We start from the raw sequence: 23,223 nt of genomic DNA on the forward strand, positions 1-23,223 counted from the left end.
GAACAAGAAGCAGGACTGAGTGGACTTGCAAGCTCTAAAATATTACATTGTTTTATTTTTGAATGCAGTTTTGTTTTTGTTTTTTACATAATTCTACATTTGGAAGTTCAACTTTCATGATAAAATATTGCACTACAGTACTTGTATTAGGTGAATTGAAAAACACTATTTCTTTTGGGGGGGTTTCAGTGCAAATACTTGTAATCAGAAACTAATAATATAAAGTGAGCACTGTACACTTTGTAATCTGTGTTATAAATGAAATCAATATATTTGAAAATGAATAAAACATCCAAAAATATTTAAATAAACCGTATTCTATTATTGTTTAGCAGTGTGATTAATCACAATTTTTTTTAATTGCTTGACAGCACTAATAAAAACCAGTTCTGCCACATAAAAAACCTTGATTTAAATCATAGATTTTAATTATGTTTCGCATTTGTACATTCAGTTGTTTGATTTGCAACTAAATATATCTTTTACACTAAATTTGGTGCTTCTTTTTGTTAATCTGGAGGATGTTCTATATGTATACATATTTATTTAGCAATTACATAGCTTAATTTATATTTATTCAGATTTTTAAGTTTTACATTTTTATTATGTTAGAAAATAACCCTGACTTATGGCAATGGCCAGCAGATAGAGAGCAGTCTCTTACCTATACTTCTATGTGCCACTGTTTGGTACTCCTCTATACCTAGGGTCCTACCAAATTCATGGTCAAGAAAAATGAGTCACAGACTGTGAAATCTGGTCTCTCTCCAAGAAATCTGGTCTTTTGTATAGTTTTATGCTATACTATACAGATTTTACGAGGGAGACCAGCGTTTCTCATTGGGGGTCCTGACCCAAAAGGGAGTTGCAGGAAGGTCATAAGATTATTTTAGTGGAGTCATGGTATTGCCACCCTTACTTCTGTGCTGCTGCCTTCAGAGCTGGGCAGCCAAAGAATGGCAGCTGCTCACCGAAGGCCCAGCACTGCAGGCAGCAGCACAGAAGTAAGTGTGGAAATACCACACTATGACATCCTTAGTTCTGAGCTGCTGCTGATTTTCGTTCTGCCTTCAGAGCTGGACTGTTGGGCAGCAGCTGCCCCTCTCCAGCTTTGAAGGCAGCATCAACACCATCAGCAGCAGAAAAGTAAGGGTGGCAGTACTGCAACCCTCCCTACAATAACCTTGTGAGTCCACCACAACTCCTTTTTGGGTCAGAGCCCATATCATTGCAACACTGAGAAATTTCGGGCTTAAATAGCTGAAATAACGAAAAATTACAATTTTTAAAATCCAATGACTGTGAAATTGACCAAAATGGACTGTGAATTTGGTAGGGCCCTAACTATACCAGTGGCTCTCAACCTTTCCAGACAACTGTACCCCTTTCAGGAGTCTGATTTGTCTTGCGTACCCCCAAGTTTCACCTCACCTAAAAACTATTTGCTTACAAAATCAGACATTAAAATACAAAAAAGAGTCGCAGCACATTACTACTGAAAATTGCTTGCTTCTCATTTTACCATATAATTATAAAATAAATTAACTGAAATATAAATATTGTACTTACATTTCAGTGTATAGTAATACAGAGCAGTATAAACAAGTCATTGTATGAAATTTTAGTATTTACTGATTTTGCTAATGTGTTTTATTAGCCTACTGTAAAACTAGGCAAATATCTAGATGAGCTGATGCACCCCCTGGTAGACCTGTATGTACCCCCAGGGGCACATGTACCCCTGGTTGAGAACCACTGCTCTATACTCAGTATACTCAACACTTTAAAACAATTTCTGTATCAGACACAAAACACTTGGACACTCGTGAATCCAAAAGCAGTTGCACTGAAATCAATGGAAGATTCTGGATTTCCACAGATTTTACTAAGAGAAGGAATGAGTACCATTCCTCTAATTGTACCTTAGGGAGCACTTTTTCAACTGCACATCATTTTTTCATTAAAATACCATTAGTGAAAATTCCATTTTAAAGAAGCACAGCTGGCACAGTTGAACTTTAATGAGGGCGATTTTGATTTCCACTCAGCCAACAAATTGATTCTCTAATCTAGTTTTTCCCACTAACAGTATACTGCAATGAACTCATTTGAACTTAAAACTGAGCAAGACAACAATGAATAAATAAATTGAAAGAGAAAGTAATGACAATAGAATGTTGGGAAGATATCAATAATAGTGACGATTACTTGGAATAACTTAAATGCAAAAGGGAAATTACGCATTAGTAATTCTTTGTTGTAAGTCTCCTTCCTCTTCTTCCCCCACCTTCCCAAATTTTACAGTGAGGCCAATTTTTATCATAGAATCATAGACTTTAAGGTCAGAAGGGACCATTATGATCATCTAGTCTGACCTCCTGCCAATGCAGGACACAGAATCTCACCCACTCCTGTATCAAAGCTGTGTCTGAGCTATTGAAGTTCTCAAATCATGGTTTAAAGACGAGGTGCAGAGAATCTTCCAGCAATAAGATTGAGCTCCTTGAGTTTTTAACTATAATGGAAAATTTCTTACCAATAATTTCCTTTCTGGTAAAGGCATCTCCTACAAGTCTAGACCTCTGGGCTGATCCCCTGCAGCTTCACAGAAACAAATCATTGTTTTGGCTCCACATACTCTGACCACACCCCCTCTGCTCCTACTTGCCACTAGATGAGTTATTCCCAACCTATAATGCTTGCATAATATCATTAACAGACAGACAGACACAGAATAATTATGTACATTAGACCACAGACAAATGGTCCTATGGTAATGGCTCCATTTCAAGTCATCAGATGTAGGGAGGGATATGAAAATAGGAGTTCAGTAGATGAGGATAACCCCTCATTTTAATGAGCTTGCTCAAAGTTCTATATTCTTTCTGGGCTACCACCTTCAGCACCTTCCCGTCAAAGGAAGCCTCTGCAAAAAATAAGTAAGTCCTCTTTGTAAAGCTTAACAAAGGTGTTAGCTGTAGACCAAGAGGCTACTTTGCAAATTTCCAAAGTGGACGCACTTGTTCATTTCACCTACACTGCTAAGGATCTCATGGAGTGCATCTTGACCCCTTCCAGGACAGGAACCTCTGATGATTTGTCGGCTTCCAAAATACATAGTCTAAACCACATAGTGATGGAGGATTTGGTAACTCTCAGTCCATGGCACTTTGGGTGGAAGGACATGAATAAGGAACCCAGCCTTCTTGTAGATTCTTCATGCTTGAGGCAGATTTTCAATGCTCTTCTGACCACCAAGGTGTGCCATGCCTTTTGGGTGTTATAGTTTTGGACAAAATGAAGGAAGCATAGCCTCTTGGGAAGTGTGGAAGGAAGGATTTACCTTACAAAGAATGGATTCTGGTGACCTGAGCACCACTTTGTCCTCATGGAACATACACGAAGGCTCCCATATACACAAGACTGCCATCTCTGACACTCACCTGGTGGACATAACAGATACTAAAAGACAAATCTGAATGCAGTGGATCCCAAACTTTAACAACCTGTGAAGATCTTTCACTAAAATGTCAAGTCTCATGAACCCCCTCTTACAAATGAATATTTCTAGGGATTTTCTCCTTTACGTGAGTATAAATTATAAAAGCAGCGATCTTGAAAATATAAAATTTGTTTTCATGACATGTTTATTACACACTATGTATTAATTATTATTTATCATTATAGTATTGTTATTGCATTATGAAAATGGCAATACTCTTCCAAGACCTCACTTTTGTAGCTTTTATCACTTTGATAAGCCTGTTACAAGACAAGGCTCCTATGTTTCATCAAGGAGTATCAGATGTGAAACAGCATGAAGGTATTTAAAAAGCCAACTCAAAGAGTTCCTCATACATAAGCATTCAGGTCTTGAACTCCAGGCAAACGACACATGTTACAACAAAGCTTAAACTTGTTCTTCATAATAATTTTAAAAACAATACTAGCTGCCTATTTAATTTTAAAAACAGCAAAACAATATCCACCTCCCTTTCCATTTCTTATACGGAATCTTGAAGGTTAAGTCTCCTCAGTGTCCCATCCTGCTCAGGGTCCCTAGGGACAGCTCTGTCCACCATTAGGGAATTTTTCCCCCAAGAACCCCCTGTAACATTTCACAAACCCCAGTTTGGGAAACACTGTCTTAATGGATAAATAAAAAGCCAACACAGAAGTCAGGGCCCTCAAATTATCAGTAGATTCCATTTTGGAAAGAGTGACTGGACCTCTGGGATGGCTAATTAGACTGCTCAAAGTCTGGCTACCTGTGGATTATCTGCCAGGGAGCCCGAGGATCCTGTGAATAGTGCGCTACTTGAAGCAGACGTCTGATGTTCAATGATACTTGGCTGAAGGCTGGAGAAAATCCAGAATGGCTGGAATTCCAGGATGTCTGAGATATGCATATATCAGAGGGGTAGCCGTTAATTAGCCGTGTTGTCTGGATCTGTAAAAGCAGCAAAGAATCCTGTGGTACCTTATAGACTAACAGACGTTTTGGAGCATGAGCTTTCGTAGGTGAATACCTACTTCGTCAGATGCATGCCACCAAGGAGTCAGCAAAATCATCCCTCCCATTTCTGCATGTGCAAAATGTACAAAATCAGGCCAATTGTATGTGCTCCCAAGCTTATGAATGGAAGTAGAGGTTTAAAAATACAATTTTCATTAATGTTCTTGCACATATCAAAGAGAAAATCTTTGATTATTAAAACAAATAAATTCATAAAACCTTACTTTCTTATCAATACCTATGCTATTTATGTTTGCTCTGTAAGCTGACACACAGTATCTCCTTCAGGTTTCTTGCACTGGCAGAGAGCTATACTGCTGGGGTTAATAACACTGTAAAGGCTGTTGAAAGAAATTGGAAATGAAAAATTACCCAAATCCTGACAATGTCTTTGCTTTGGACTGAGTAAAAGCTTATTTTACAAAGGTAAATTTTCCATTCTGTTCCTTTTTAATGCAATTATCAGAATCATGTAGAAAGTGGCAGTAAGTCTATTAATTCTGATACACTTGTGACTAAGGAATTATTTTATAACACATTTTAAATATATGAGATATTAAGCACACAAAAAACACATACGTGGCACAGCCTATTCATTAACAACAAGATCTCCACTGATTTACGCTGACATTGACAAGAAAATTAAAAACATTTTAATAATTATTTTACAGATGTTTTGATCACTTACAACTATCTACATTTATGGAAACACACTAAATAAATTCTTCCTTCACCATGAGATGCTGTGCCAAGAACTAATGAACAGAAATGGGGTCCATCTATCAAGGAAGTGAAAGAGTATCTTCAGATACAGACTGGTCAGCCTAGCGTGGCGGGCTTTAAACTAGGTTTGATGGGAGCAGGAAACAAAAACCCACAGTATGTTCAAAACATGCAGACCTCAGTGACGGGTAGGAATCTGGGGAGAACCTGGGTAATCACAGCAGGGACACAGGAGAGACAGAAGGAAATATAGAGGGGAAATCTAATTAACATCTTAGTTGTCTGTATACTAATGTAAACAGGGAATAAATCAGAAGAACCAGAAATACTACTGAATAAACATAATTATGATGACTGGCATGACAACTGGCATCACAATTATGACAGATCTTGGTGGGATAATTCACATGACTGGACTATTGGTATAGAAGGGTACTGCTTGTTCAGGAAGAACAGGCAGGTAAAATGGGAGGTGGTGCTGCCTTGTATATCAAAGATGTATACACTTGCACTGAGGTTGAGACAGAAGTGGGAAGCAGACCTGTTGAAAGTCTATGCATAAGGATAAAAGAGGTACAAAACAAGGGTGATGTCATGGTAGCTGTCTACTATAGACCAGCAAACCCAGAAGAAGAGGTGAATGTGGCTTTTTTAAAACAACAGTCACTAGCAGCACTATCTAGCAGTATGGGTAAAGGGATGGTGCTCATGCCTCATGGCCATAGCCCCTCCCTGGCTATTAGAAGTGGCACCACCCCAAACCCCCTTGGTTCCTTTTCACGAAACACCCAGAGAAGATGGAGGCTGGGTATGAAATACACATCTGCTTCACATCTCAAAGAACCAGAGTTACAGTAAGTAACTGTTTCTTCTTTGAGTAGATGTAGCCATGTATTCCACCTACATGATGCACAAGCAGTACCCCCTGGAGGCAGGGTTCCAAGTCTATCTAAACAAGGCTTCCGGACGGCCATATTGAAACTTGCATCCAACCTGGAAGATGCTGTGATGGCATAGTGCTTCATAAACATATGTATGGACAAGGTCATGCACTGCAAAAGGTCCTGGCATGCCTTGAAATCCTAAGGTACTGAAGAGGGGGAAGAGCCAGGCACTGCAGAATCATCTGTGGGGAAAATGAAGCCGTTAACTGTGCCAGAGCTGGATTCAGCTCCTGGGCTGATGGGCCTGGACGAGACAACTCTGGAGGATCTCTGAAAGGAAGACTCACTGCCACAGACCTAGTCAGTGATCTAGCCTTCAAGTAAGACAAGGAGTGGAACCATACTATCCTTGGGGCTGAGAGTATGGGTTAGCCCAGAATCTCTGGTTGTAAAACCTGCCTTGTTTCTTTTTGTTTCCAGGTACTTAGATGCCCGGGAGTCCTTTAAGATGTGTAAGGACACATCCGTTTGGTCAGCAAACGAGTTTTGGCCTCCAAAGGGTAAATATAGAGATGGATTGTGCTGCCGTGTCTGCAGAGTCAAGAGAAGCCCAGAAGGCCGTCCTGGCGATGAGACCCCCCTCAGAGATGTTTATCTTATATTGTCCCTTTTTATTTCAATAAATTCTGACAGTTTCACAAACAGACTGTGTGTATTTTGCCAGTAGGGCCACATAATTGTCGTCTCTATCTTGGATGGCAGAGGAATACAACAGATCCCTTATATATGGTTCCTACAAACCCAGTACAGTAGAACCCCAGAGTTACGAAAACCTTGAGAATGGAGGTTGTTCATAACTCTGAACAAAACATTATCGCTGTTCTTTCAAAAGTTTACAGCTGAATATTGACTTACGGTAGCTCTGAAACTTTACTATGCAGAAGAAAAATGCTGCTTTGAACCATCTTAATTTAAATGAAACAAGTACAGAAACAGTTTCCTTACTTGCAATATCTTTTTTTTTAAAGCTTTCCCTTTATTTTAAAAAAAAAAAAAAAAAAAGAGAGAGTCCTTGTGGCACCTTAGAGACTAACAAATTTATTTGGGCATAAGCTTTCATGGGCTAGAACCCACTTCATCAGATGCATGGAGTGGAAAATACAGGAGCAGGCATAAATATACGAAAAGATGTGAGTTACCTTACCAAATGAGAGGTTAATCTAACGAGACAATTCAACTGACAGCAGAATACCAAGGGAGGAAAAATTACTTTTGAAGTGGTAATGAGAGTGGCACAACCACTCCCAGTCTTTATTCAGGCTTTATCCGATGGTGTCCAGTTTGCAAATTAATTCCAGTTCTGTAGTTTAACGTTGGAGTCTGTTTTTGAAGTTTTTTTGTTGAAGAATTGCCACTTTTAGGTCTGCTATTGAGTGACCAGGGAGATTGAAGTGTTCTCCTCCTGATTTTTGAATGTTATGATTCCTGATGTCAGATTTCTGTCTATTTATTCTTTTGCATAGAGACTGTCCAGTTTGGCCAATGTACATGGCAGAGGGGCATTTTTGGTATATGATGGCATATCTCACATTGATAGATGTGCAGGTGAACGAGCCCGATAGTGTGTCTGATGTGATTAGTTCCTATGATGGTGTCCCTTGAATAGATATATGGACAGAGCTGACACCGGGGTTTGTTGCAGGGTTTGGTTCCCATGTTGGTGTTTTTGTTGTGCTGGTGAGTATTTGCTTCAGATTGGGGGGGCTGTCTGTAAGCAAGGACTGGCCTGTCCCCCAAGGTCTGTGAGAGTGAGGGAGCGTCCTTCAGGAGATGTTGTAGATCAGTGGTTCCCAACGCGGTGCCCACGGGTGCCACACTCACATCCAGGCCCCCAGAAGAGCACCCACCAGCATTTCGGTGGGGATGCTCTCGATGACGCCGCTTGCTGTCAACAAGCGGTGTGATCGAGTGGCACCGCCACCGAAATTTGGCAGCATTTCGGCAGGTGCTCCACCGCCACAGTGGTCCTTCAGCTGGTGCCTGCCTGCTGAAAAGGTTGGGGACCACTGTTGTAGATCCTTGATGAGGCAGGTGCTGGAGAGGTTTTAATTGGGGGCTGTAGGTGACAGCTAGTGGCGTTCTATTACTTTCTTTGTTGGGCATGTCTTGTAGTAGGTGACTTCTGGGTACCCTTCTGTCTCTGTCCTCTGTTTCTTCACTTTATCAGTTGGGTATTGTAGTTTTTAGAACGCTTGACAGAGATCTTATAGGTGTTTGTCTCTGACTGAGGGATCGGAGCAAATGCAGTTGTATCTTAGATCTTGGCTGTAGACAATGGATCATGTGATGTGGTCTGCATGAAAGCTGGAGGCATGTAGGTAAGTATAGCAGTCAGTGGGTTTCTGGTATAGGATCGTGTTTATGTGACCATCACTTATTAGCACTGTAGTGTCTAGGAAGTGGACCTCTTGTGTGACTGGTCCAGGCTGAGGTTGATTGTGGGGTGGAAATTGTTGAAATCTTGGTGGAATTCCTCAAGGGCCTCCCTTCCCATGGGTCCAGATGATGATGATGTCATCAATGTAGCGCAAGTGGAGAAGGGGCATTAGGAAACGAGAGCTGAGGAAGCGCTGTTCTAAGTCAGCCATAAAAATGTTGGCATACTCTGGGGCCATGCAGGTAACCATAGCAGTCCTGCTGACTTCAAGGCATAAATTGTCTCCAAATATCAAATAGTTGTGAGTGAGGACAAAGTCACAAAGTTTTTAAAGTATTTTTTAAGTAGTTTATTTTTAACACAGTACTGGTCTGTATTTGCCTTTTTTTTTTTTTCCACTCCCATTTCTGCAGCTGCCTGATGGCATACTTCTAGTTCCAAATGAGGAGTGTGGTTAACTAGTCAGTTCGTAATTCTGGTATTCATAACTCTGAAGTTCTACTGTAGTAGGAAAAGGGATAATAGTTAAAGACAGACTTTAAAGTTGAGAGGAATTGGAAGATTTCAGCTTCTCTTGACATGCTAGCACAACACACTCCTTCCTGGTAACACCTTTTAAATTCTGGAAGGGCTTGTAAACTCAAAATTAACAGAATGATATTGACTCAGAAGTACAAACTAAAAGTTCTCTTTGCTTCAGGATATGGATGGAGAGATGATGCGAGTTCTGAGCTGTGCTGTAAAAAAAATTCTGAGAAAGGTAAAATCAGAAGGGCACATTTTCTAATAACAAACGTCTAGCAGAGTTCAGTTGCTTTAATTTGTCTTTGAGCTTGGAATTTTTATCCCGCACATTCGTAGTCACCTTTGAGGAAATTCTTGTTAGTGTAATGGAAGATAGAGGAAGAGGGAATTAACCTTAAACTCAGTGGTTACTGTCTTCTAGAATTCTGCTTGACAGTCATCACTGTTCCTATTAACTGAAATATACAGGATGGCTTTGACATGCAAAACAGCAGTGGCTATAGTCATGGGAGATATATTAGATCTGCTTAATTAGATAAGGATTACTAGAACACAGGCCCAGCCTGAACCTAGCTTTCATGAAGTCTTAGCAATTAGCCAAGCTATATATGATAAGGACAACTGTTGCAGTATACTCTATAGAGAAATTAGAAATAGAAGACACAGAAATTCCTACCTCTTTCAGGGATTTCCAGGCATTGGGCTTCACATTGCAAGATACTGTCAATTCACCCGAGTTATTTCTTGAGGTTGAAGATATTGAATTAACAGGTGAGTCTGAGCCCACCTTACTTGACGGTTCAGGATCTTGGAGACAAACAGCCCCCACAGAAGTAGTAATCCGCATGTGAAACATTTTCAGCCCCTTTTTTCCTTGATTTATCCTCATTCTGACTCATTTTGGAGAAAGTAATTTACTTCAGCTATGATGGAGCAGGTATGTGGGGTAATTTTGCAACTCTTGAGCAAGGCACAGCAAAACTTGTGAGAAAACAGGACCGAGAAAGTGAGAGACAGAATCCTTTGGATTTTGGTGAAGTCTGATCAGCGATTCCATCCACCTCTCCTGTGTCGCAAGTGACTGATCATACTGATACAACATGCATGCCAACATCAGAACTATATGCAAATATTTGAAAAAATTGAAACAGATTTAACCCCATTAAAATATATTGAATTAAAAGCTTTTTGGAAGAACAGAGTGGAAAATTGGTCAAAATTTTTCCAGAAGTAGAGACAATTAACATTACGATTCAGACTGGTGAACCAGCAATCCCAAAACATATTGCTAAGAGGGCAACCTACATAAACTGCAAACATTAAATGGGTGTCAATTTTTTTTTTATAATACTTAGCACTTAAATAGCACTTGAAAGCATTTTATAAACATGAAGCAAACCTAACACCACTCACATGAAGTATTGGGAACAGAAAAAGATTGGGCAAATGATGAATCCAATGTTTCAGAGTCAGAGCCCAAAATTTTAAATAACTCAAGAATTCTTAGCTCCCCGTGCTGTGCTCAGACTTCACCTAATGCACTCCTTTCCACCATGCAGTAAATTTTACCCCCATTTTTACAGTGCAAGTTTGTGGGAAATAATATCACACTGCCAGAAAATTAACGCCATTTAAATGCTGAAGCTTACATTACTGCAACACTCCACACCAAAAAATTAAGATTCTCACAACTGGGAACAACCTACATTAAAGACCTAATTGATTTTGAACTTCAGAGACGGCTTGGTAAGGGGGGAAAAGGCTCATTAGGCAAATATTAATGTTATTTCCTTTTTATCTATTCATTACAAAAACAGGTTTTAGAATATATATATTTACAATTTTAATTTAGAAATAGGCAGCAGTCTTTATTAGAAAAACCTGACAAATACACTAGCGATTCGATAATCAGTGCTACCTTTGTCCAACTACTTCCCCTTCTCCCTATTGCTGTCTGCTGAAACCCAATTGGTACATCTAGATTGAAAGGTCTTCAGAGCAGCGAGTAGGACTGTGTTATCTTGCATTTACACAAAGCCTAGCACAAAGGGGCCCTGATCTCAGCTAGGAGCCTTTAGGCACTGCCAAAGCACACAATCAACTCAGGCACATTCCTATGCTTATATTACACCTGAACATAGCATAGAAATAGTCCCTCCTATGCCTGTTTTTCTTCATGTGCATGTAGCTGTAAAGGGACAGCTTAACTATTGTATCTGTCTGGAAATATTGTATCTACTATTGTTACAAGTAACACCTACAACTACCAGAACTGAGATTTGAGAAAATGTTTTTCCAGTTTGTTCTATCCATTTTACAGCATTTTTATATTGTTATTTTCACTGTTTCTCCTGTGTGGTCAGCTAGACAAATCTATTTAGATATTTCATATGCCAACAGAGAAAAACGTAAATATTTTAAAAACTAATAAATAATTAAAAAACTTAAAATCACAAAGTTGGCAGGTGTAGTACCTTAAACTCCTTTTAACTCATTTTTAAAGTAATGGAAACTGACAAAATTTCCAGCTTTAATGTATCTGTTAAGGTTAATAAATGTATAAGAACACAGGACCTGCCATACTGGATCAGATCCAAGATCCACCAAGTCCAATGTCTTGTCTCCGACAGTGTCCAATAGGGAGATGTTTGCTATAATCTACTTTCCAGATTAGGTCTCATCCTGGTCCCTAATGTTAGGCCTGGTCTACAAGACGCGTTTAAACCGATTTTAAAAGCATTAAACCGATTTAATGCTGTACCCGTCCACACAACGAGGCCCTTTATATCGATATAAAGGGCTCTTTAAATCGGTTTCTGTACTCCTCCCCAACGAGAGGAGTTGCGCTAAAATCAGTATTACCATATCGGATTAGGGTTGGTGTGGCCGCAAAATCGACGGTATTGGCCTCCGGGCGGTACCCCACAGTCCACCATTGTGACTGCTCTGGATAGCAATCCGAACTCGGATGCAGGGCCAGGTAGACAGGAAAAGCCCCGCAAACTTTTGAATTTCTTTTCCTGTTTGCCCAGCGTGGACCTCTGATCAGCAAGGGTGGAGATGCAGTACCAAATCCAAATAGAGCTCCAGCGTGGACCATATGGGAGATACTGGATCTGATCGCTGTATGGGGAGACAAATCTGTTCTATCAGAGCTCCGTTACAGAAGACGAAATGCCAAAGCATTTGAAAAAAATCTCCAGGCTATGATACAGAGTTCACAGCACAGTGCTGCGTGACAAGTGTAACGGAAAGCCAAGAATCAAATGGACGCTCATGGAGGGAGGGAGGGGGAATGGAGGACTCCAACTATCCCACAGTCCCCAGCAGTCTCCGAAAAGCATTTGCATTCTTGGCTGAGCTCCCAATGCCTATAGGGTCAAACACATTGTCCGGGGTGGTTCAGGGTATAGCTCGTCAATTTACCCGCTCCTCCACTCCCCCCCCCCAAAGAAAAGGGAAAGAAATCGTTTCTTGACTTTTTTCAGTGTCACCCTTTGTCTACTGAATGCTGCTGGTAGACATGACGCTGCAGCAGTGAAGAGCAGTATCCACTCCCCTCCTCTCCCCTCCCCGGTGGCAGACGGTACAATATGACTGCTATCTGTTGTCATCATCAGCCCGTGAGTGCTCCTGGCTGGCCTCAGGTGAGGCTGGCCGGGGGAGCCTGGGTAAAAATAGGAATGATTCCCAGTCATTCCCAGTAGATGGTACAGAACAGCTGGTAACCGTCTTCATCATAGCAACTGGGGGCTGAGCTCCATCAGCCCCCTCCCTTTCATGTGCAAAGAAAAGATTCTGTACTGCCTGGACTATCAGAGCAGCGGGATGCTGGGCTCCTCTCCCCTGCACCGCTTAATGTCCTGCCTGGACTAACAGCAGTTGGAGGCTGCCTCCTCCTCCTTTTATCTCACTAACAAGTCACTGTTTCTTATTCCTGCATTCTTTATTACTTCATCACACATACGGGGGTACACTGCAATGGTAGCCCAGGAGGGTTGGGGGAGCAGGGAAGCAACGGGTGCGGTTGTTGCAGGGGCACCCCGTAGAATGGCATGTAGTTCATCACTTCTGCGGGATCTGACACGGAGCAACTGTGCTCTCTGGCTCTCTAGTACACTTGCCCATATTCTAGGCAGGACTGACTCTATTTTTAGATATAACATAAGGGAGGGAATGACCCGGGGAGTCATTCTCATTTTTGTCTTTGCGCTCCCGGCTGACCTCAGCCGGGGGCATCCATAACAGCAACAGACAGTACAGAATGACAGATAACCGTTATCTCATTGCCAATTTACAATGGCAGCAGACGGTACAGAACGACTGATAACCGTTTCTGCCATCATGCAAAGGTAAAAGAATGCTGCTGTATAGTGCTGCAGTATTGCCTCTGTCAGCGGCATCCAGTACACATACGGTGACAGTGACAAAAGGCAAAACAAGCTCCATGGTTCCCATGCTATGGCATCTGCCAGGGCAATCCAGGGGAAAAGGGCGCGAAAAGATTGTCTGCCGTTGCTTTCCCGGAGGAAGGAATGACTGACGACATTTACCCAGAACCATCCGCAACAATGATTTTTGCCCCATCAGCCACTGGGATCTCAACCCACTATTCCAAGGGGCAGAGAAGACCACGGGAACTATGGTATAGCTACGGAATACCTACCCACAGCGCAACACTCCAGAAATTGACGCTAGCCTCGGACAATGGACGCACACCACCGAATTAATGTGCTTAGTGTGGCCGTGTACACTCGACTTTATACAATCTGTTTTACAAAACTGGTTTATGTAAAATCGGAATAATCCCATAGTGCAGACGTACCCTTAGAGATTTACTTTCACCTTGAAGCATGAGGTTTTAATATGCCTTCCAAAATTTTTGTTTTAATTAACTTTAACAACTCTGGGTATGCTGGCTATCCATATACATGTCCAATCCGTTTTTCAAGGGGCCTTGACCTCCTGTAGCAAGTTCCACAATCTAATAACGCATGTTGTATAAAAGTACCTCTTTTTATTGGTTGTGAACTTCCAACCTTTTAATTGCATTGAATGCCCCCTTGTTCTTATGTCATAAGATAGGTAGAACAGAAGTTCTCAAGTCTATATTCTCAATGCTATTCATTATTTTATATACTTTTATCATGTCCCTTCCTATTTGTCACCTTTCTAATGTAAACAATCCCAATCTTTTTATTCTCTCTACATGAGAGTTTTTCATTCCCTTAAATATCTTCTTGTCTTTCTCTGAATTCTCCAAGTTCTGTAATATGTATATCTAAATCTATATTCTTAAGAATGCCTTAAGAATAGACAAGATGGAACACATTGCTTTAGGAATTTTAACTTTTGCAATTCTCAACTATTTTAAAAAATAGTTGTCTGTTCTAATAATGCTAACATTTAAATAGCGCCTATAAAAACCTGTGTTTTGCTCTCTGATAATGAACAGTATCAGAAATGTATACAGTTCCACTGTATTGGATTTGCCGTGAACTTGTATTTTTCAAACTATATTCAGTTAGCAAAGAAAGAGCCCCCATAAGCTGAAACTTTCATTAACTTCCGAAAAGGAAAAGTTCCAACGAGGATGCATGTGCTGACACCCAAAATGTGGCAGGAAACCCTATGAAAAGCTCTGAAGTGTTTTAATTTAATCTTCTGGGCTACCTAAGTAGTTTATACACACAGGATTTGTGTATTTCACTTCAAGGATTCATTTTTTTACACAAGGTGAAACGGTACTTTTGAAATGGGTGAAATCTTTGAAATACACTTACATGGCTCCATAAAGATTAAAAGCAGGAAAAAGAACTGTATCTGGAGAACTAAATACTTAATAGAAACACAAAACCTAACCAAATATTTAAATGAAAACACTTACTGAATCAATGTTTGTCCTAAAAGATGAGGTAATACAGAATTGTAGGACTGGAAGAGACCTTGAGAGGTCATCTAGTCTAGTCCCCTGCACTCATGGCAGGACTAAGTATTATCTAGACCATTCCTGACAGGTGTTTGTCTACTCTACCCTTAAAAATCTCCAGTGATGGAGATTCCACAACCTCCCTAGGCAATTTATTCCAGTGCTTAACCACTTTGACAGTTAGGAAGTTTTTCTAATGTCCAACCTAAACCTCCCTTGCTGCAATTTAAGCTCATTGCTTCTTCTCCTATCCAGAGAGAAAAACAATTTTTCGCCCTCCTCCTTCTAATAATCCTTTACGTACTTGAAAATGGTTATGCACCCGCTCAGTTTTCTTCTTTCCAGACTAAACAAACCCAATTTTTTCAGTCTTTCCCCAAAGATCATGTTTTCTATATCTTTAATCATTGTTGTCACTCTTCTCCGGACTTTCTCCAATTTGTCCACATCCTTCCTGAAATGTGGTGCTCAGAACCAGACACAATACTCCAGCTGAGGCCTAATCAGGGCAGAGTAGAGCAGAAGAATTACTTCTCGTGTCTTGCTTACAACATTCCTGCTAATACACCCCAGAATGATGGTCGCTTTTCTTGCAACAGCGTTGCACTGTTGACTCATATTTAGCTTGTGGTCCACTATGACCACCAGATCCCTTTCCTTAGTACTCCTTTCTAGGCAGTCATTTTCCCCATTTTGTATGTGTGCAAATGACTGTTCCTTCCTAAATGGAGTACTTTGCATCTGTCCTTATTGAATTTCATCCTATTTACTTCAGACTATTTCTCCAGTTTATCCAGATCACTGTACTCTCTATGCCATTATCTAAATCACTGATGAAGATATTTAACAGAACTGGACCCAGAACTGATCCCTGTGGGACCCCATCATTAGGCCCTTCCAGCAGGACTATGAATTACTGATAACTACCCTCTGGGAATGGTTTTCCAACCAGTTTTGCACCCACCCTATAGTAGCTCCATTTAGGTTGCATTTCCCTAGTTTGTTTATGAGAAGGTCATGTGAGATACTAAAGTCAAGATCTACCACCTCTACTGCTTCCCCCATCCATGAGGCTTGTTACCCTGTCAAAGAAAGCTATCAGGTTGGTTTGACACGATTTGTTCTTGACAAATCCATGCTGACTATTATTTATCACCTTATTTTCTTCTAGATGTTTGAAAATTGATTGCTTAATTATTTGCTCCATTATCTTTCCGGGTACAGAAGTTAAGAGGACTGGTCTGAAATTCCCTGAATTGTCCTTATTGACCTTTTTATAGATTGCACTATATTCGCCCTTTTCCAGTCTATACATCACCCTGATGAAAATTTAGCAAATGGACTAAAAGCCTTTACAGATCATTCATTGCACTTTTTCCACACTGTGAAAATTACTTAGTGTGCACAGTGGCTGCAGCCAGACTGGTGCTGAACATGGTTTAGTGGCAAATGAGGCCAGAAAAACTGATTTCTGAATCAGTAAGGAACAGGTGTCCAGCTGAAGATAAGCTGCAGTCAGTGATGGGCATGAGTGAGTGAGCCCCAGTACAGCTTGACCCACGGTCAACAACAGATACTTTCTATAGCATAGACAAGACTTTTGAGAAGGTAGAAATTGTATTTGACAATTTGGGGACAATTTTTTATGTCGATATATGGTGCATTAGAGAGAAGGGAACTAACTTCTGACCTTAGGGGAAGTGGAATCACAAATGAACAACATCTAAGCACCTGAGCAAATGCATGGAAGTACTAAATCACCATCAAAAAAGGGCATAAGGAAGATGGCTATCATCAGTATAGGAACACGAGCCTTGTTTTCATTAGAAAATTTCACTATTGCATCTTGAACTGGGGTGAGTGAACCAGCTAAAAGTTGCAAAAGGGCAGTGCAGCCACACACTGAATCCTGATTTGAGTGCAGCATAATGCACTACACCCACACACAGAATCCCTCTTGCTAGTACAGCACAACCTATGAATTATTGCACCTATCACTGTTCCAGGCACGGCTCTCTAGACCTTCCTGGGCCAGGGGCAAAATGTCTACAGAACCTAAATTCCTATATGCACCTGTTTTCACCATTAGTTTGTACACGGCCTATCCTGCATGTGGTATACACATGGATGAGGAGCAGTGAATTTACAGCTTCTACACTGCTGGTTATTTTGGGGGTTCTGAACCCTGTAAGGCTGGAACAACAGGACAGAAGCACAACTACATTGGTGAGGCTGTAATCTTGGAAATTAAGAGACAAACTTGAAAATAGTGTATACTACACAGATTATTACACAAAACAGCAAAAACTGAAAAGAGACTCTAAGATGGGAAAACTGCAATTTTTAAACATCTGTCACCCTGATGTCTGAACAGTGGATTTTGGGGATGGGGATGAGAGGTGGAAAATGACAGTAAGTGAATCTCTCACATATTAAACCTTCCAACAGCAACCCATTTGTTTGTCAGACTAGAAAAAAAGGAGTGTGCCATTGTAATAGTCTTAAAAAGAAGGGAGGTATGCCGAACTTCATTAGGGTGTTATAATTACAACAGTTCACTTCTGAACATGGTCAATAGGCCTTTCCAACCATTTATAATTTTATACTATCAATTTTTCCCCCTCAACTCTGCCACAGACATACTCCAAAAATGAGATCTATTTACATGACAAGTTTCAAATGTTTGACAGAGAAAACATGGAAGTTTTTGTAGATTTCTGTAATTTTTAGCAAAATCCAAGCATGGAAACAAATGAAAGGATGAAAGGAAGGAGTGTCCATGTGAGGGGTGGAGGGGAGGTTAACTATATGTACTGCAATCCAGTTATAGTGTTTGCCAGCATGTGGAAATGTCACAGTAAGCTGATCTGAGTTATTCTTGTTCTTTCCTGTCACCAAATAGAGAGATACAAAATTAAGTAAATATAAAATATATTTCTAGTATTACCAGACTGAGCAGTATTTTTTGATGGATAACTTATCACTGCATTTATTTTCAGCACTAATTAATACTGTTTACTTTCTTTCTAAGTATTTTAGAGGACTTAGAATGCTTTTATGCCTACTAAAAGAAGTACTGTAACTGTTCTGTAATAGCCTATAATGGGAACTCTATAAAGTTTTTCTTCTATTATCTCTCATTAATTTATAATGATATAAAATTGAAAGTGAAATCTGATCTGTTCATGAAAGACATTGTTTATTCTAAATAAGTCAAAATAAAAATAGCAGCTAACAAGAGCTAGGATATTGTTTACACCTTTGAAACGGTTATGGATTTGCCATAGAGGTAACAATTCCAAGAGCATACATTTGTAAATATATCTCAATATTTATATTTCTACATGTTTTCATAGTATCCCATGTTAAATGACAAGCTAAGGAAGTTGGTCTTTTAGAGAGTAAGAATGAGTTAAAGTAAAAGTCGAATCCAGCTCATCAATAAACAAAAAGAAGCTAAACTCAATTTTACTACAGAATTTTTGAAATCTCCATATTTCCACGGTGCTCAACGTTGCATTAAATATACTCCTTTTCCAAAAACGCAAACAAGTTTCATAAACTTTTCCGTTCAAATCCCTTTCCTTCTGACCTCTCCAAAAAAGCCCACACAACCCAAACCTGTCATCCTACATTCTCTTTAGCTGTGATTCAATGTGGAATCACTCTCTTACATAAACTTGGCACTGGGAACATTTTAAAAACAGTTACACAGAAATGTTACTTTGTAACAAAGCGCATGCTTTTATATGCAAAACCTAATAATTATAATACTAATGTATATTCCACACATCAAAGAACTGTCCTTCTATACACACTTTAATCTCATTTGTAGACTGCTTGTGCAGGATTAAGCATACAAGTATAACGCAGTAGTTCTGCTATATAATGAATATTTGTAATCTGTTTAAATCCCTGCAATGCATATGTTTAACTGACAATATTCATCCTGCTCATTTGAATTGTCATCTTGCAATTATGTTAATATTTGACAATACTTTTTCTTTTTAAACTGGATATTGAATTAAACCCTAGCATACTAGCTAGATTTTTCAATGTCACTCATTTAATTTTATATTTCAATGGTTTCCGTTTCAAGTGACACTATTTAAAAAAATGCCCTATAATTTTTTATATAATGTTAAATCAATTTAAGTCCATTTTCATGCATTAATCCTAAAACATACTATGTAAAGCTTTACTTAGAAGATTTAGAAATGAAAAATAGATACACAAACATTACTTAAAGATTACATAGAGCATGTACATATTACAGTCTGCTATTTCTGAATTATTAGTAATCACAGAATGCACATACAAAATTATTTCAACAAGTGATATATTACCTGGGTGGAACTGGCAGCTACCGAAATGCAGTCAATAAAACTGTGTCCCCCAGTGAAAAATGCCAGTATCTGCTGCCAACGAGAAGGCTCTGGCTCAGCTCGTAGCTCATCTATCGAGCCCTTTTTTGCCCACTGCTTCTGCTTTGGGCCTACAAAGCTATGGCTGGAGACAGTGTTGCTGCCTCGATTGGCACGAGAATACAAGAGAGTGTTGTTTCCGAAAATGTAATTCATCTCTGCAGCTCTGCAGGTGGTTGCCAGGCAATCTTACTTCCCTACCGACTGCTCAGTGATGAATGATCAGTAAAAACTGCAGCTAGAATTACAGCAGCATCATTTGTAAATCATGGAAACAATCTCTATAACTGAGGCTCATTTTTTTCTCCATGTTGTATCTATTAGCATGTATATCTTCTATAGTTGTTACTCATCTGAGAATGTACTCATTGTTGCAATCAAAAATCAATCAAACTTGATTTTCTTTTGCACTATTATCCCTTCCAAGGTCTGCAAGGATCAAAAGCTGTTGTTCTTTTGTTAGCCAAGAACTAGACAAACCAAAATCCAGGAAGTGAGTCGATTAGCAGGTACAGTTGGATTCTATAAGCACTGGACAATGAAGACCCTCTGTGGCTGCCTGAAAAAATGCACTGGGTGGGGAAAGCCTGGATCACAAAATTACCAAGTTTCAATCAGTCGGAGCAGTAAAATCCAATTGTATCTTGTCACTGCTTAAATTATAAACATGAATGAACAAAAACAGAGAACATGCAAGTAACTGCACTTTTTCACAAACTACATTAGTAAAATGTTTTTAACTGAACAACTAAAATAAGCTTATGGCATACTTACCCAAGACAACATTCCAGGAAAATGCTTACATTACCACTGATTTTCTTTTCTAGGTAAGCAAATATTTTGCTTTAAAAACAAGGACATAAAGAGGATGAGGAGAGGAGGATATCCATCTTTAATGCAGCACAATCACTTCACTCTACATATTTATATTTAATCTATTTACAGTGCTTTTGGGAATCAAGATTAAAAGCAGGAAACTATTAATTAGCAAAATTAACACTGCATTGCGTCTTACAACTAATAATACACTAAGGTTCTAATCCATATCAACAACATCATGTATGGTTATTTTCAAATTTGTTTCAATGAGTACTAATTCCATATTATTTTATGGAATAAATATCTAACTAACTTATGTATTTCAAATCTATTTTAATTTTAATGTATTTCTTCTCCTAGACCTTTTCTTCAAAACAGATATTTTTAAAAACTCTCCTCTGAAATTCATTTGAAGGCTTAGCTGCTTCTTAATAAAATGAGACTCAGATGCACTATTGCTACTGGGATTTATGCTTTACTTGCTCTACTTATCTTCATGGACAGAAAGAAAAGCCTCACATAATAAACCTCTAAAAGGTCATTTGGAATAAAAATTAACTTTAAGAATTTACACTTCAGATTTTTATAACCAGCCATTCATAAAAGACACAGTACACCTCCTCTAATAGCGAGACTGAAATGGATAATAAGGGAATGGAACTAAAATATGAAAGGTCTTAACTTAAGCCTGTCTTATTTATTTATTTGGGGATGACTGCAGAAAAGTCTACAGTACGTTTCTATAAAAGGTTATTTATAATGATATACAGTCCAGTATGAAAATTAAATTTAAAAAAATAAAATAAAAGATCTGAAACCACAACCTCTTTTCAAACAGTAGATGAATCACCACAACACATACTTACTTACAAGGCTACTACACATTAAGAAGCTCAACTATACTGATATTAACTTTGGAGTACAGCTGCCCCTCCAATGTACAGAGTATGTTGATGTATATTTTGACAAATCAAATTCCACTATCAACTGTTTTTTAAGATATGCACTTTTGCATAATGTATCCTAATGTAAAATCAAGATCTCAAAGTTTACAATCACATTACTATCAAGAAATAGGCCATATGTTTATTCAAAAAAATGTGGTAACAAATCATTCAACTTACAATCTATTTCTAGTCCAATGGTCATCTTGTTCATAACTATATTACCACCTGCGGCATTAATATTGCTACCACTCAATATAATATCCCATTCAAACGATTTCACATGCAATAAAAGCCAAACTGGAAAAAGAACTAGTAACTAAGGTAGGAAAAGCCACACTAGAAATATTTCCACCAAAGATAATATTGATAAAAATACAAAAGGCTTATTCATTTAAATGGTTAAAAAATTAGAGCTAACTTGCCCGCCTCCAACACCATGAATGTTCATAAACCAGCACATGTTCCAAAATGCAGAGGTAGCACTGAGAAACAAGATACCAGGATGACATTTAAATGACCATACTTCTCACAACACTGTTTCTTTTAAGATGATATTGTATCTGTATAAGACCAAACTTTCAGCTTTTTTCCTGCAGAATATTTTGATCAAATATTACTTTTCCAGTGCAAAAACTAAAGAATGAATTAATCTGATTATACTGGTAGGAGAAGGAAGAACCACCAACTTTAATAAAAATAACAAATTTAACAAGTTAAATATAGTAACCTTGACATGATGGATACAATTTATCATAAGGTTGCAGGTCAACAGCCCTAGAAACATGAAAAAAATATTTTGGAACGAGGTCTAGCTTCCCATAATTTTAAATACTGAAAATTAAAAGAATTGATTTAAATATCAATTATGAAAGCTACAGACTTCACACACTATGCATTCCTAGTTCATATCAACTTTAATAGACATCAGATAATAAATAGTTTTATATAAATGCAGAATTTTTAACAAGTGCTGGAAAAAAAATTATTTTAATAGGATTCTGTGACAAGCTTTTAAAAAAACCACCACAGCATCTGAAGTTTGAAGACTTGTTCACAAGGTTACAAAGACTGTAGTCATTATCCATCTGAAGTCACTGACATTAAATTAGCTACATAAACAATGAGGAGTACTTGTGGACTCCTTTGTTAGAGACTAACAAATGTATTTGGGCATAAGCTTTCGTGGACTAAGACCCACTTCATCAGATGCATAGAGTGTAAAATACAATAGGCAGATATAAATACACAGTACATGAAAAGATGGGAGTTGCCTTACCAAGTGTGGGGTCAGTGCTAATGAGACAATTCCATTAAGGTGGAAGTGGGCTATTCTCAACAGTAGAATACCAAGGGAGATAAAAATGTGAAATGGGCCACCTTGATTACATTGGCCTCATTAGCATTACAACTGTGATTTTTCCTCCCTTGGTATTCTACCATATTTTCCACTCCATGCATCTCATGAAGTGGATTTTAGCCTACGAAGGCTTATGCCCAAATAAATTTTTTTAGTCTTTAAGATGCCACAAGTATTCCTCATTGTTTCTGCTGACACAGACTAACAGGGCTACCACTCTAAATTAGCTACAGTGTCCCTATCTCATTCCGTGGATGCAACACTTCAGAACTACAAGGAAAACAATAAAATCATATAGAGGCAACTGAGTTCTAACAGAGTAGGTTCCCTAATTTATACAATAGTCCATATACTGTAATTGCATGCTTACATTCAAAAAACTTACTATAGTGTTTTATTTCCTTTTTTTAAATTAGCATCAAGGCTTTGTGTAATCTACGGTAAAATGGACCTAAATTATCTTAGATTTAAAAGATTTTAATGCCGGACAGAACATTATGATCATTCTGCTTGACCTTAAGCACTTTATAGGAAAGACAGGAAGTATGGCAAGAGAACATCCTTGCTTAAATCAGAAGATCTGAATTATCTGAAACCCAAAAAAGAATCCTACAAAAAGTGGAAACCAGGTAAAATTACAGAGGATAAATATAGACAAATAA

General features: G+C 38.8%; 1 protein-coding gene and 1 long non-coding RNA gene across 32 annotated transcripts in view; one reads left to right on the plus strand and one right to left on the minus strand.

The window, feature by feature from the left end:
- Window positions 1-23,223, minus strand: part of DLG1 (discs large MAGUK scaffold protein 1) — a 395,120-nt gene that overhangs the window by 234,329 nt on the left and 137,568 nt on the right. For 6 of the 31 annotated variants that reach the window (XM_030574831.1, XM_030574830.1, XM_030574828.1 and 3 more), the window contains exon 1: window positions 19,361-19,609. The exons of the other annotated variants lie outside the window; for them this stretch is intronic. In XM_030574831.1, coding sequence (XP_030430691.1) covers window positions 19,361-19,594 — 234 coding nt within the window. In that variant the 5' untranslated portion in view covers window positions 19,595-19,609. Of the gene's footprint in view, window positions 1-19,360; window positions 19,610-23,223 lie in introns of those variants that run through there. 31 annotated transcript variants of the gene reach the window in all.
- On the plus strand, window positions 8,090-21,709 carry LOC115657259. The gene is made up of 3 exons (XR_004001934.1): window positions 8,090-8,194; window positions 17,839-17,845; window positions 21,699-21,709. It is a non-coding gene; the product is annotated as an uncharacterized LOC115657259 (long non-coding RNA).

The sequence above is a fragment of the Gopherus evgoodei genome, chromosome 9, assembly GCF_007399415.2.
Source record: "Gopherus evgoodei ecotype Sinaloan lineage chromosome 9, rGopEvg1_v1.p, whole genome shotgun sequence".
Lineage (NCBI taxonomy): Eukaryota > Metazoa > Chordata > Testudines > Testudinidae > Gopherus > Gopherus evgoodei.